This window comes from Eptesicus fuscus, chromosome 19 (genome assembly GCF_027574615.1).
Source record: "Eptesicus fuscus isolate TK198812 chromosome 19, DD_ASM_mEF_20220401, whole genome shotgun sequence".
Lineage (NCBI taxonomy): Eukaryota > Metazoa > Chordata > Mammalia > Chiroptera > Vespertilionidae > Eptesicus > Eptesicus fuscus.
Window position 1 is genome coordinate 40,014,279 of NC_072491.1, and position 14,634 is coordinate 40,028,912.

The 14,634-nt window shown below is 46.5% G+C and overlaps 1 protein-coding gene and 1 long non-coding RNA gene across 5 annotated transcripts in view; one reads left to right on the top strand and one right to left on the bottom strand.

Annotated features, from left to right (window-relative positions):
- Nucleotides 1-666: 666 nt before the first annotated feature.
- On the bottom strand, nt 667-3,390 carry MSC (musculin). 2 transcript variants are annotated; one of them, XM_028158737.2, is made up of 2 exons: nt 2,678-3,390; nt 667-1,811 (listed from the first exon to the last, which is right to left on the bottom strand). In XM_028158737.2, the coding sequence occupies exons 1-2, from the start codon at nt 3,176-3,178 to the stop codon at nt 1,725-1,727; spliced, it is 588 nt and encodes a 195-aa protein (XP_028014538.1). In that variant the 5' UTR covers nt 3,179-3,390; the 3' UTR covers nt 667-1,724. The 2 variants fall into 2 exon arrangements, with proteins under 2 accessions (XP_028014538.1, XP_008148560.1); XM_008150338.3 differs by having other exon boundaries at nt 2,669-3,390.
- Nucleotides 1,745-14,634, top strand: part of LOC114234697 (uncharacterized) — a 110,191-nt gene continuing 97,301 nt past the window's right edge. For all 3 annotated transcript variants that reach the window (XR_008554595.1, XR_008554596.1, XR_008554594.1), the window contains exons 1-3: nt 1,745-1,989; nt 2,293-2,396; nt 3,975-4,033. This is a non-coding gene — a long non-coding RNA (uncharacterized LOC114234697). The remainder of the gene's footprint in view (nt 1,990-2,292; nt 2,397-3,974; nt 4,034-14,634) is intronic.

Below are 14,634 nucleotides of genomic sequence, written 5' to 3' on the forward strand. Positions count from 1 at the left end.
TTAAATAGCCCAGCATTAAAAAAATAAGTTTGTATGGTAGGTTTCCTAAGTTATTACCTCCTGCAGATTGCAGTGAAAAATGGAAGAAAGTAACAAGGAAATTGAGATGGCGTACCTTAAAAGCGCTATGTAAACATTATTTGAAAACAAGAAAATTCTACTGAAATACAAATTGGTATTATATTATAGTCTTGTATTATAGTTTTACTTTGCCAATTAGACTAAGACCCTCCCCACTCCAGTATGTGGGCTGTAAGGGTTTTTTTTGAACTTCTTGCAATTGTAAGCATTGGAGTGTGTTTCAGGCTGGAGAAAGATTCGGGGTGTGTGTGTGTGTGTGTGTGTGTGTGTGTGTAAAAGAGACAGGCAACTATATTATTTTGAAGAGTGTATACCTTTCAACACACTTTGGCCCCAGGAGACTCTTGGGGCCTCATAAGCCTCCAAGTCTTGCCTTCGAGTAACCCCGCCTCAAGAAGAAACAGAATCAGAAATTAATGAGAATTACATTTGGAAATGCAGTGAACAAATGTGATCACCACCACTCTGAGGACAATGACCCGGTCCCTGTCCAGAGCCAGGAGGCCACCTTCACGTTAACTTCCAGACCAGACTCAGTAAATACCACATGCGGATGCCAGGGCACTCACTTTTCACAATGCGTTTTATTATTCATAAAAAAATAAACGTATTTACATTTGCTAATTAACTGTGGTAGTGCAGTCTCCAGCAGCGGTTTGTTCCCCCTGAGCAGGGTCATTAGGTACCGAACAGGCTCAGTGCCAGGAGGGAGGAAGAAAGTGGGCCAGGGAGGTGGTGGTGCAGGAGGGGCGACCCTTGCTGGGGGAGCAGGGTAGGGGGTGGGGGACAGGTAGGGACAGTCAGGAGTGGAAGGGGAGTCTGCAAGGAGGTGTGGGAGGAGGGGGTAGAGGAAAGACTGAAGGACACGGAGCCTGGAGAGGTCAGGAGGGGGTGGCTCACCCCTAGGAGGGGACAGGATAGACCTAAGCCTGGTCAGGAAGGGTAGGGAGCCCACAGGAGTGAGGGGTCTGCCCGCAGCACGGAGGCCTAACTGCGGGGAGCACTGGGGGCAAAAGGCTCAGGTGGTCTCAGACTGCTCCCGCTTCTGGGACAGAGAGAGAGCACCCACCAGTCTGTCCGCCTGGAGGGCGCCGCCCTGTGGGATACTAAGCCCACCCAGGAATTCACTCTCCTCTCTTTGCAACTTAAAAACCTGCCCCATGTGGGTCTCACGTGAAGATTCCTGTCTTTGAAGCCGATTGTCGCGGAGAGAGCGTCCTAACCAGCCTAACGGGAAAGGCCGGGCTGTGCCGAGAGTGCCATCACGTGTAATGCATATATAAATATATATATATGGCTCAGCTCGAAAGCTGACCCCAGGGTTTCGGCGCTGGGCTCTGAAGGCAGCGTGAGGTCTACACTGCTGGAGCCGGAGGTCGGATCTGAGACGGAGCAAGCGCTTCCTGGAGAGGTCCCCGCTGCAGCCGTTGCCTTAGGCGCCCCGCGATGACAGCAACGCCGCCGACCCTAGGGCTCTGCCCCCCACGCCCGTCACTTGTGTTCAAAATTCTGAGTGGGGGGTGTCTAGGAGAATCCAGTGGAACTTTCCCCACATTCTCTGGGGGTTCTCGCGTAGTCTCCCTTCTCTCCGTGGCCCCCAAACGCAGGCGCTTGACCAGTAATCCATGGCGTTCAAGTTCGACCTAAGCGGTGGTCCCACAGAGTCTGCTGGCAGCTGAAACTTCTTTGGTGTCAGAGTCGGGTCGTCCCGAGACCACAAACGGCCACGTCTGTAAAATCAGAAGAGCGTCAGACATAAGAGGAGAAACGGCAATCTCAAACCGAAACCGCTCAGCTAAGCGGACCTGTGAGAGTCCTGGTTCTGAGTAGCTCAGACTTCATCAGCGCTCTGGAATGCGCCTGTCCTCTCTCTAAACTAGAATTTAAAATTTACCGGATTTTGATTGTGTAAGATGTGAAGGGGGTCCATCCATGCTTCCTCCTGGACTATGCCCTCACCATCACTCAGTGAAACTTGAAGGAATCAGGAATTTTGTCATATAATCCCCTTCCCCCAACACACACACACACACACACACACACACACACACACACACACACACCATCAGCCCTCCGCTCTCAAGCCAGAGTTGGCAGGTCAGAGAGGGACTTTCCAGACAGATCCCTTTGGGGGAAACCTCTGCTATTCTTTAAGAATTAAAAAATCCAAAGCCTTTTTCATAAAGCTCGGCCTTCCCTCCTTCTTTTCAGAAAGTAGGGCCTGTTCAATCAAATCTGTCAGACTCTTAGCTGGAAAAAGTTGCGCGAGGAGGGAAGATTTGCCATTTCCTCTGCAAAGAACCCAGATTCACCCCGTAAGTAGGATATCAGCCCACAGTGGTCACTGGGCCGAGCACCGCGTACAAGGATCAGAGTGATGCGAACCCAGAGGGTGGCGGTTCTTCTCCAGGAAGATGGCTGGCTCCTCCCGTGCTTTGGGGAGAAACTAACCTGGCGTCCTCACCACCCGCACTAGAACCCTTCTTTGGGGTTCTTCCCAGCGGGCTGACTCCGCCCAGCTGGCAGGGAGCGCCCCGGGCATCTCCCGGCGGCGCTGCGCCCCTGGCCTCGAGCGCGGCGCCCCTACCAGGTTCACCGGGTGCACGTAGCCGTTCTCGTAGCGGTCCTCTTGCAGCAGCTGCCGCAGGTGCGCGATGTAGCTGGAAGCCAGACGGAGCGTGTCCAGCTTGGAGAGCTTGGTGTCGGGGGGCACCCAGGGCAGGCTGGTTTTGAGCCTGGAGAAGGCTTTGCTCAGCACGCGCATCCGGGCGCGCTCTCGGGCGTTGGCCGCGTTCCGCTGCGACTGCTTGCACTCGGCGGCCGAGCCCTTGGGCGGGAGGGGCTTCTTGCCACCGCCGCTCCCCGCTGCCCGGGGCCGCTTTCTCTTGCAGCCTCCGGCGCTGCCCGCCGCGCCCAGCGCGCACGGCTCCTCCTCGCCTTCGGGGTCTTCCTCCTCCGCCGACGAGTTGTCACTGGGAGAGAGGTAGCCGCGCTCTGCACTGCGGAGGGGCGGCCTCTTGGAGGCGGGGACCGGGTACCCTCGCTGCAGCCCTCGCAACTCCATGTCCTCCGGGTCGCTCACCGAGCCGGTGGACATCGCTGCGCCCCCCACGCCCACGCGCGCCCGCCTTCCTCCCCCGGGCCAGTCTCCAGGCCTCCGCCTTGTGCTCCTTCGCGGAGGCGGGGTCCGGGCCGGACTCCGAGGAGGACCAGATACCTGGGTCCCGCAGCGCGGAGCCGCGGGAGTGAGCTCTGTCGCTAACTCCGGAGAGCGCACTGCCCAGAAGTCGGCGCCGGGCCCTGCCTCGGCCCGCACACCCGCGAGCTGCGCCTTTTGACAGGACTATTTATCTGTACTGCTCGGAACAAACCACCCTTGGCCAAAATGAGAGAGGGGGGGCGGGGGGGGGAGGAAGGTGGGGCGGGGGCGTGGAAGGGGTGGGGACGGCTTTTCTGAGCGCAAGGGATCTGCTGGTAGGGGCGGGGAGGAGAAGTCTGCTAAACCGAGACTGAGGTCCCTTAGATGGTCAGTGTGAGATAAGTGTGTGTTTTGGGCGAGTGAAGGAGGGGACCTTGATCCTACGCATCCCACTCCCACCCCAATTTACCTTCGAGACACACTTAGAAACCCCAGGATCGCGACCTCTGCTTTGCTCCGTCTTTCTCAGCAAAACACTGTTTTCCAAGTTCATCAGTCATATGATTGTCTATCTAAGCCTTGCCCAACAGAAGAATAAAAGCAAAACAACACCGAACAATCCAAAAGCCACCTCTCCCTTTCCTCCTCCTTTTCCTTTGACATCGCTTTATGATCTACCAAGCACCTTTATCTTCATTGGTTCGTTTCATTTCCAAACATGTATGACTTAAGTGTTATTATCTCCACTTTGCAGAACTTGAAGTTAAACTGCAGGGACAGATATTAAGTAAAGGACCCTAAATCACCAGGCTGGTAAGTAGAAATGGCCTACTAATGCAATGCATAGATACATTATAGACTAGGAAGTGATTACTGTTTAGATTGTGTATGGGAGAATGCGCTCCTGGATGCTGAATGCTAAGTCAGCACAACCATTCAAAGTAAAAAAACGTCAAAACAGCCCCCAGAATTACCCTGACCCACACCAACCAAAAATTAAACACCCTGTCCCTCATCCCCAAAGGAAACAAAACAAAACTGCAAACGGCCTGCTGTATCGTGGTTTTCTAACTGGAAGGAACTTTGCAGTGCATGGTCTGGGGGTGTGGACTTCATTTTGGAGGTGGACACCAATGGAGCGCTACTGAGCGCCTGCTGTGTGCCAGTCCCTGCGCTCGGCGCCTTGTGACTGCCTACTAAGTAATTAAGAATAAAATCCAAAACAACAAAATAATTAAAATTTTATCAGGTTGGGGTAGGCTTACTCCCTGAGCCTTCACACCCGTCTTAGGAGGTTGCTTGTCTTTCCCCTAAGGACTCGGGCTCCCAAGCTGAGCGAAGTGCAAGGAGAAGGAAGGATATGCAGTCAGCCCAGGACAGAGAGGTCCAGCCTCACTAGGCCGGCTCCTCAGGCAGAACAAATGCCCCCCCTCCACCCCCCCAGGCTCAGAGCCTGAAGTGCCACAACAGGTGGCTGCCTGGGCTGACTTCATCACTCAGGCATCATTCCACCTTAGTCTCCCAGGCCAAGTCTATCTCCTGGGGGATGTTTCACACAACCCGTCCTGCTCCACCCCCACCCCACCCCCACCCCCACCCCCACCCCAGCTTTACAGAGGTTTTCTCCCTGTATATTTATTTAATCATTTTGTTAGGGGGAGGGAGGGGCTCCTTCTGGCATCAGTTGAGTAAAAAGAACTCTTTTTCAGTTTTCTCTGGGCTGGGAAAACGCAGGGAGTATTTGACAGAGCATAGCAATCTTTCCTAGAATGCTTGAACTTGAACTTGACTCTGGTGCACTTGAAGGAGGGAAGCAAAAAGGGAGAAGGGGGAGCAACAAGATGTAAAGGACAGACCTCAGGCCAGCTTTTTGCATCGCCTATTGATGACTTGAGGCTATCAGTATAAATACATAGCCTCACACATTAGGAGCAGGCATATAGGTTTTAAAAATCTGGATTGTTTATACAGGTGCAGAACAAAGTCTTTCTTTAGAAAGATTAATGGTGGGGAGAGCGCTAGATTTTCTCTAAACAGTCGCAAAAACTGCACCCAGCCTCAGCGCTAAGCGGGTCATAGCCAGTTTCTTTTTCTTTAAAGTACCGCCTGACCCCAACAGTTTGTGCTTATATTTTTCATAGCTCTTTCCTTTTCTTTTTCCTTCTTTTTTTCTCTTCTATTCTGTTCCCTTTCTTCTCTCCCTTCCTCCTTCTTTCCCTCCTTCCCTCTTTTTTTTTTTTTTTTTTGAGAGAGATGGTTAATTTCTCTATTTTTCTTTTATCTTTCATTTCCCTTTCCCGCCATTTCTTTTTGTTATATTTTACTCATTTCCCCCCAAGTTGCAGACTCCTATTGAAGATTGGGACATGTGTCTTCATGTACATTTCATATTAGTATAGAACTGCAGTTTGCTTTAATATATCTGTAATAATAGCTGACCTTTTCACCTTCAAAATACTTTACTTTTCTTTCTCTCTCAATGACTACAACAGCTCCATGTGCTGAACAATGCAAGCATAACTATTTCTTTTGGAAGCTCAGTTGTTTTAATTGTTTTGGCAAGCTATCACACACTACAAATGAATAATACTTTATTTTTATATTTAAAAATACATTCAAAACAATTCCTATGTGCCCATGTTTTACGGCCTTTTAGATTTGTAACATGAATATACAGTTGTTTATAGTATACATTGAGGGTCCTGAAACTCTTTAAGATTTTTCTTAAAGTATGCAAAAGGGGGTCGGGTTGAGTTTACATTACAAAACAGACATTAGTACATTTAACAATGTTTCCTATTCCTGACTCTACTGCTTATTGGTGGTATGACTTTAGGCAACTTGCTTTATCTCAGGCCCAGATTCCTAATCTGTAAAATGAATGGTCTCTCTTGTGAGGAGCAGGAAGCACATGAGCAATTGCCTGGGCCAGAGCCTGGTACTCGGGAGAAGATTGATAAATGCTAATTATTTTTATTACTGTGAATTGCCTTGCTCAACATCACAGGGCTAATGTGTCAGAGCCTGGAGCTGACCCTGATTTTATACTCCTGGGCTTGTTCCGGGTTTTACATGGCACCAGGATGTTTCATTCACTTTAACTGCAGGCTTCTAGGGTCTGAAGTCACAGTTCCATTGCCTGACATTTTCCACAGGTCCCACTAGGGTCCTTACTGAGGGAAAACGTATGGGACGGCATTAGCAACTTCGTCTTTCTCCAAGTTCTCTCACCGTAAAGTCACAGCACTTCCCCAAGCCTCACTTTTCCTATTTGAAAAGTAGAATAAAACTCCTGAATCAGAGACACTGAAGGACTAAATGAGGTTGAGGTGCATGTGAAAGCAGCATGCTCAGGTGTAACACAGAAAAGGTGTTTAATATATTTTTTTAAAATGTAGACTTTGGCTTTTAAAAAGGGAGGATGAGGTGGTATGATGAGAATGGACCACAGAAAAGGACATTTATCGCCACTCCCCACTTCCAGCTCTATAGTAAGTACTGGGTGAGGAAGTTGAAGCTGGGCAGGTAGGATGGGTTTAGGGCTTGGGGAGAGCAGGTGCTGCACCTATATTCTGTGAACACCAAGCAAAACATGTAGTAAAACAAGTAGGTGTTTAAGAAATGGTTGTGGGAATGCATTTGGAAGGATGGAGTACTCCCCACATGACTTTCATGGGGGTGTCCCCCACAGCCTCCTAAAGTTCTGATCTGTCCAGTTGGCTGAAGAAATTGCCCAGACTGTCCATCTAAAAAAAAAAAAAACACAGAGTCTACCTCAGCACTGGCCAATATGGATGCCACATGAGACTACTGAGCACTTGAAATGTGGCTAGTCATATACAGTATTGCAAAATATACACCAGAGAGTGAGAATAATTTGAATAAAAGAAATATAAACTCTCATTAATATTTAAAAAATACATGCCAAACAATGATAATATTTCAGATAGCTAGGGTTAAAGGAAATATATGAATATAAACTAATTCCACCTGTTTCTTTTTATAAAGTGGCTACTACAAATGCAGAATTTCATATGCAGCTCGCATTATATTTCCATTGGATAATTCAGGGATTAACTCTGCAACTGTGCTTTGAGTGTCTCCTGTTTGCTGTGGCAGGTGTTGGTGAGCCTGACTCCCGCCCACTCGGAGGGCACATTCTCGTGGGAAAAAGCAGGATAATGTGGGAAGCACACAGGACATCACGTCTCCTCTTGCTTGTCCTTTTCTGAGCTATCTTGCCTGCATCTCACCACGTGCACCCAGACTCTTCTCGGCCCAGCCCACACACGTGCAGAAACACTTCCGGTTTGGTTGTGCACGGCCCTTGGTAGGCCAGGAGAGGGTGACATGGACCCCCAGGCAGGATGAGCCTACCTTCAAGCATGGCCAGGTCCCTGGTGTCCAGTTCAAGGACCTTTTCAGAGCAGACCTGGGTACAGAGTATGATGTCCAGGCCAGACAGACAGACAGACAGACGCTCCAGTTTTGTGGTGTGCAGGTCACGTGGGTATACAGGTAAACTCTGGGGCAGATCACATGGAGGCGAGTCACGTGGGGTCACAGAGTAAGCCAGCCTTTCCCCAGGCCCTGGCTGTGGCTAAGCCAAGCTCCGGCCCGTCTCCAGGTCAGCCTCGGTCCGGGATCTTTGGGGAAGTCCTTGGTTTATAGGAATGTCTGTTTCCCTACCCCGGGAAGATAAGGAACACCTGGGGCTTGAACACCCCCCCCCCCACCCACGAGGTCAGGCACCTGTGGGAACAGTTGTATTCCACTCGTGAAGTCCTCTGCCACCCACGACACAGCCAGTTCTCCGCTGCTGGTTTATTTGTCGAAGAATTGGGGCCAAATCATTGCCTGCTGTGGCCCTGTGAGGTCTTGGTGTGCAGTGGCCAGTGCCCGGGCACAGGTTTGCAGGGGCCAAAGGTGGAAAAGCTGGGGTTAAGAACAAGAAAGGGGAGAGGGAAAGTGATAAGACTCAGACCTGATTTTCTCTGCCACTCAGGAGAGAAGGAAGAACTCCTCTTTGATTGTCTTGACAGCTAAAAATGCAGAGGGCTTTGGGAAGAGACTTTTTAAAAGCAATGTCTGTGGATTCTAGGGAGGCGACCGATGCCAAGACATAATGTCCACAAGCCTTCGGTTTCCAATTGGAAAACTGTGTGTCTCCTGCAAATGACTTTGAATCCTGGGTTAGAAGAGTTGGTTTGCAGAATCTCTGGACCTCATTGACTTGGAGACTCCTGAATGGGGAGCTAATCTGGGCTGTGGCTGTAGTCTGAGAACAATATTATTTTTAAAAAATCCCTCCAGGCAGTCTTCTATTCTTAGAAGCTAAGAAACTTTTGTTTCAGGAGATTTTCAATTTACTGTGGATTTTTATCGACAGAACTCCATTATGGATACATCACTTGAAATGTAGCACACAGCTCGGGTCTCCAGGATGTGGTCCCAAGCCTTGTGTGCTTTATCCTAGGAGAGAATGACATCCTGCCCTGTGGCACATAATGGAAAGAGCCCGTCTGCTGTGGGTGTTAGATCTCTGCATTCACAAGCCGAGTGGCCTAGGACCACTTGCTCGCCTCTTTGGAGCTGTTTCTCTGAGTACAACCTACATCCAGGTAGTCATGTGGTCATGATGGTCAATGAGCCTTGTGCAGGCTCCCATGGGAACCATAGAACATGGTACAAGGTCAGTGATCCTGTCATTGTCCCGGTTCTCTCTCCTAGAGGCTCATTCTTTTCCTACCCCCTCTCCCAATGGTGCACCTGCTCAGAGTCACTCTCATTTTTGCAGCCCTCCCCCCGCCACTCCCATCACCACCCCCACCCCATCCACTATGGAACACCAAGTGAAAACTGCCTCCTGGCACCAGAAGGAAGTCCTCATGTAGTAAATACTTTGTGGTGTCAGAGACCAGGGATTCTGTACACTTTGTCAACCAGTCCCTTAACTAACTCTTCTGTAAAAAAGGGGCATATTTATTTACATACAAACGTTGTTCCCCTAGCCCCAAGCCCCTCTGACCTCCAATTCTCATAGATGATCAGCGAATAAGGCAGGTGTTTTGGGAAATGTGCCCACTTTTCCTTGATTTCCCCACCCCCCCTTTGGCTTATTTGTGCTGCTCTGCCCAATTAGCAGGGATAGCTTGCAAGGAGAAAAAAAAAAATCAAGAACAAAACAAACTACTCTGCTGCATTCCTCTAGGTTTTTGTCTCAAAGGAGAACTTCTTGATGATGTTGCAAACAGAACTAGACCAGGTATCCTCATCCCTTGTTTCATCGCCATTCTTCTGTGCCTTCTTGGATTGCCATATTCAGGCAACTTCCTTTAGGAAAGAGAGGAGCAGAATTAAAATAAATAAGGAGAAATGAAAAAATGAGGCTGTGAGCTCAATGAAGGCAGAGCCTGTCTTGTTCACCTAGGCAGCCCAGTGTCCAGCAGCAGCTTATGAAAGCCACTACCTGAATATTTGAGGATTGAAAACATTCACAAACAGATTAGCACAATCCAGTCTGCACCCATAATCAATGGGAGACACTCAACCTATTATTTGCACATTCTAATCAGTGCAGTTCAATCCTATATGCTTTCTCCTACTGTTAACATTTTCAGGGACCCAGTTACATTTCTCATTTGCTGAATGGACTTCTAAATAATAATTCCTGTTTTCAAATGTAGCTTATATATCTATCTACTTATCATATACAGTACTATCCTTCCACAACCCCAGAGCTAATTCTAAATAACTGAAGAATTACATTTATTACAAACATCCCAGCAGTAAGATTTTTTAAATAAAAATGAAATCCAGCATTCAATATCATTTTTAACTATTTTTACTGATTGAAATATATTCAGAATTTTCATAAAGTTTCAGGGGATCACAGACCTACAAAGCCTCAGATTAAACCTTCAGTAGAGTAAGAGGGTAATGGAGCTTTCAAGGTCCACACATTCAATGGGTATGCAGAGAAGGGGGACTCAGAGGAAGAAAGGCAGTTATCAGAGAGGTGAGAGGAAAACCAAGAGGGAGTGGTGTTGTTGAAAGCAAGGGAGGAGTTTCAGGAAATAATGGGTGGGGACTTCCAGTTGAGATGGTCACCATACCTCACCATAAGTCACATTCTGAAGCTTCCCCTGGGCTCAAACACAGAGCCGTGAGTTAAGATGTAAAAACGGAAAACTAAAAATACACAGCATGTTTAAAAGCAAGAAAACTACCTCCGTGGACCAGCAGTGGAAAGAAACTGAATGTTGAATGGTGCTCAAGTTCCTGGCAGGTCCTCCGGGTCTCCTTCAGGCAGACACATCCAGCAATTGAGTTTCTGCAGAGAAGGCAGGGGACCATAACTGTCCCATGTGAGGAGGGAGGCTGGCCTGGTCACTGTTCAAATTAGGATGTTGGAACAGGGCCTCCTCAGTGGATGCAGCCACTAAGGAAGCAAAGGAAAGCAGGTCCAGGCAGCATCTGGGCTCTGTGACTGGGTCAGTTTCAGTTGTTTTTTCTCCTAATCATGGTCACATTTTCCTGCTGCTTTGCATACCTGGTAACTTTTCTTTGGGTGCCAGATGTTCGGAATTTTGCCTGTTGGGTGCTGAATATATTTGCATTCCTATAAATATTGTGCTTTGTTCTGGGATGCAGGTAAGTTACTTAGAAATGGTGTAATCCTTTTCAGTCTAGCCTTTTAAGATTGGTAGAAGGGATCAGAACAGTGCTCATTCTAGGGCTAATTTTTCCCCTACTGAGGCAAGACCCTTCTGAGCACTGAACCCCCTGCCCTGTGAATCAGAGATTTTTCGGTCAGGCTGAAGCAGGTATTATTCTTGGCCCCCGTATGAGTACCTGGCACTGTTTCCTTTCATCTGCCTTGGTGGGTCTTCTTCAACCTCTGATAGTTTCCTCATATGCTTGTGTTGATCAGCTGAATGCTCCATGGGGACCCCCTCCAGATCCCCAGAGTTCTCTCTCTGTGCAGCCTTCTTTTCCCTGGTCCCCTGTTCTGTGAATTCTAGCTACCCCATTCTCTCAAGTCTCTCAGCTCAGTCCTCTAACTCAGGAAGTTGGCCTGGGTCTTCCCTTTCTGCTCCTCAGCCTGGAATCCTCTGTCATGGCAGTAACTGGGAGCATTCATAGGGCTTTCCTTGTTTGTTTCTCATCTCTCAGGGTCCCTGTCCCTCACTGTCTCATGCCTAATGTTAGGAGAACCAGTTTCATATATTTTGTGTGTTTTGTGGTTGTTTCAGGTTGAAGGAAGGGTAAGTCTAATCTCCGGTACAAGTGGAAGTCTTTGGAATTATACCTTATAATATGAGAAACCGAAGGGAATAGTGATGAGCCAAGGTCCAAGAGATGGTGTTTCTCAATATTTGCCATAGGCACTCACTGGCATGTGATGTATAGTTTAATGGGGGAAAAGATAGTAGGTCCTATTGGTCCCCACTCCCCTTATTTTCTCATTGTGCACACGAAATTTCAATATATTCCCAAATGTTATGATAAAAGTATTGAAGTTAAGAGAGATGAAGTTCTCCCAAGAGTCATACAGATAGTTAGCTGAAGGAGAACTCAGATGTCTAAAATAAGAATCTTGTTGCCATGTCATCCCTATGATGGTTAATTTTTATGTGTCAACTTGGCTAGACCACAGTACCCAGATATTTGGTCATACTGTACATTATTCTAGACTAGAGGCCCGGTGCACAAAATTTGTGCCTGCGGAGGGGGGTGGGGGGTGGGCTGTGTCCTTCAGCCCAGCCTGCACCCTCTCCAATATGGGATCCCTCTCACAATCCAGGACTACTGGCTCCCAACCGCTAGCCTGCCTGCCTGCCTGCCTGATTGCCCCTAACCGCTTCTGCCTGCCAGCCTAATCACCCCCTAACCACTCCCCTGCCAGCCTGATCAACACCTAACTGCTCCCCTGCCAGCTTGATTGCCCCTAACTGTCCTCCCCTGCTGGCCCGGTCACCCCTAACTGCCCTCCATTGCCAGCCTGGTTGCCCCTAACTGCCCTCCCCAGCTGGCCTGGTCGCCCCCAACGGTTCTCCCCTGCAGGCCTGGTTCCTCCCAACTGCCCTCCCCTGCTGGCCTGGTCCCCCCACAACTGCCTTGCCCTGCTGGCCTGGTCCCCCCCAACTGCTCTCCCTTGTAGGCCTGGTCCCCCCCAACTGCCCTCTCCCTTGCAGGCCTGGTCCCCCCCAACTGTCCTCCCTTGCAGGCCTGGTCGCCCCCAACTGCCCTCCCCTGCCAGCCATCTTGTGGTGGACATCTTGTTTCCACATGGGGGTGGCCATCTTGTGTTGGAGTGATGTTCAATTTGCATATTATCTCTTTATTATATAGGATGTTTTTGTGAAGATTTTTTTTTTAAGATGAGCTTAACATTTAAATCAGTAGACTTTGAATAAAACAGGTTATTCTCCATAATGTGAGCAAGCCTTATCCAATCCAGTTGATGGTCTTAATAGAAAAAGACTGACTCCCAGAAGAAGAGGAAATTCTGCCAGGAGACTGCTTCCAAAGTTAAACTCTAACTCCCTCTGTTTTCAGCCTATTGACCTATTCTGTAGAAAATACTCTTGGACAAAGAATGTTAAATCTCAGAGAACTTAGTAAGCAGGATAATGCATAATGGTAGGTATTTTCTGCATAAATTGGGAGTATTTATTAGGGGATAGTGAATCTCATAGTTCTTGAATTTTTGTTCTCATTTTAGAACTTATGGAAAAATTAGTCTAGCCAGACAGGAAAATGCCCCAAGTAACTATAAAATATCAGCACATTGACTTTTCACATTTTCTTTTAATATCATTATGCTACCTGTGTGAAAAATATAAACTTTACAAATTTTTCTTCACATTGCTTGGATGGATATTACCACTGAATCTTCTCTTTAATAAAATATAATTATCATACCATAAAGTTCACCCTTTACAAATGTGTAATTCAGTAATGAATTACACATTTGTAAAGGGTGAACTTTATGGTATGATAATTATATTTTATTAAAGTATATTCACAAGGTTGTGCAACCATACTATTAGGTAGTTCCCAAACAATTTTATCATCCCCAAATGAAACCCAATAACAATTAGTAGTCTCTCACCTCTCCTGGGGACTACTTCTCCACAGCTCCTGGAAACCATGAATCTTTCTGTCTCTGTTTTGTCTATCCTGGACATGATTACATAAATGGAATCATTTAATTCTATTTTTAATCCATCCTACATAATAAACCATAAACCTTTTATGCCTGTTTTATAAGGTTTTCAAGGTTTATATATGTTTTAGCATATATTGGTACTTCACTTTTATATGACTGAATAATATTCCATTGTACATATATATCAAATTTTGTTTATCCACTTATCAGTTGATGGACATTTGGGTTGTTTCCACTTGTTGGCTATTATAAATAATGATGCTATGAGTGTATGTGTACAAGATTTTCTATGAACATTGATTTTCAAGTCTCTTGAGTATATATCTAAGAGTAGAAATGCTGAGTCATATGGTAATTCTATATTTAATATTTTGAGAATCTTATCAGATTATTTACCAAAGAGGCTGGACCATTTATATTTCCAGAAGTGATGTAGAAAGGTTCAATTTCTCTGAATCCTCACCAACACTTTATATTGTCCTTTGTTTTTAGTGGGTGTGAAGTGATGTCTCATTGTGGTTTTGCATTTCCCTAATGACTAGTGTTCAGTGATTTTTCATGTGCTTGTTGGCCATGTGTATATCTTCTTTGGATAAAGGTCAGTTCAAGTCCTTTGTCCATTTTTTAGGTGTATTGTTTGTCTTTATGTTGTTGAATTGTAAGTGGTCTTTTTTTTTTTTTGGATACTAGAACCTAATCAAATGTATGATTGGCTAATATTTTCTCCTACTCTGTGGGTTGTCTTTTTACTTGACAGTGTCCTTAAAAGCACAAAAGTTTTTAATTCTGAAAGTCTAATTATTGTTTTCTTTGATTGCATAAGGTTTGGGTATCATGTCTAAGAAATCATTGTGTAATTCATGGTTACAAAAATGTACCCCTATGTTTTCTTCTAAGAGTTTTACAGTTTTAACTTTTTAGCTCTAGGGTTGATTTTTAGTTAATTTTTATGTATAATGTAAGATAGGGACCCAATCCAATTTTTTTTTTTTTTTGCATGTGGGATATCCACTGCTCCAGTACTGTTGTTGAAAGGACTGTTCTTACCCCATTGAATTGTCTTGGTACCCTTGACAAAAACAAATTGACCATAAGTGTAAGGTTATATTTATGTACTCTTAATTCTATTCTATTGACCTATATGTCTCTTCTTATACTAACACCATGAATTCTTGCTTTCTAGTATGTTTTGAAATTGAGAGTCTTTTTCAAGATTATTTTGGCTATTCTGTGTACCTTG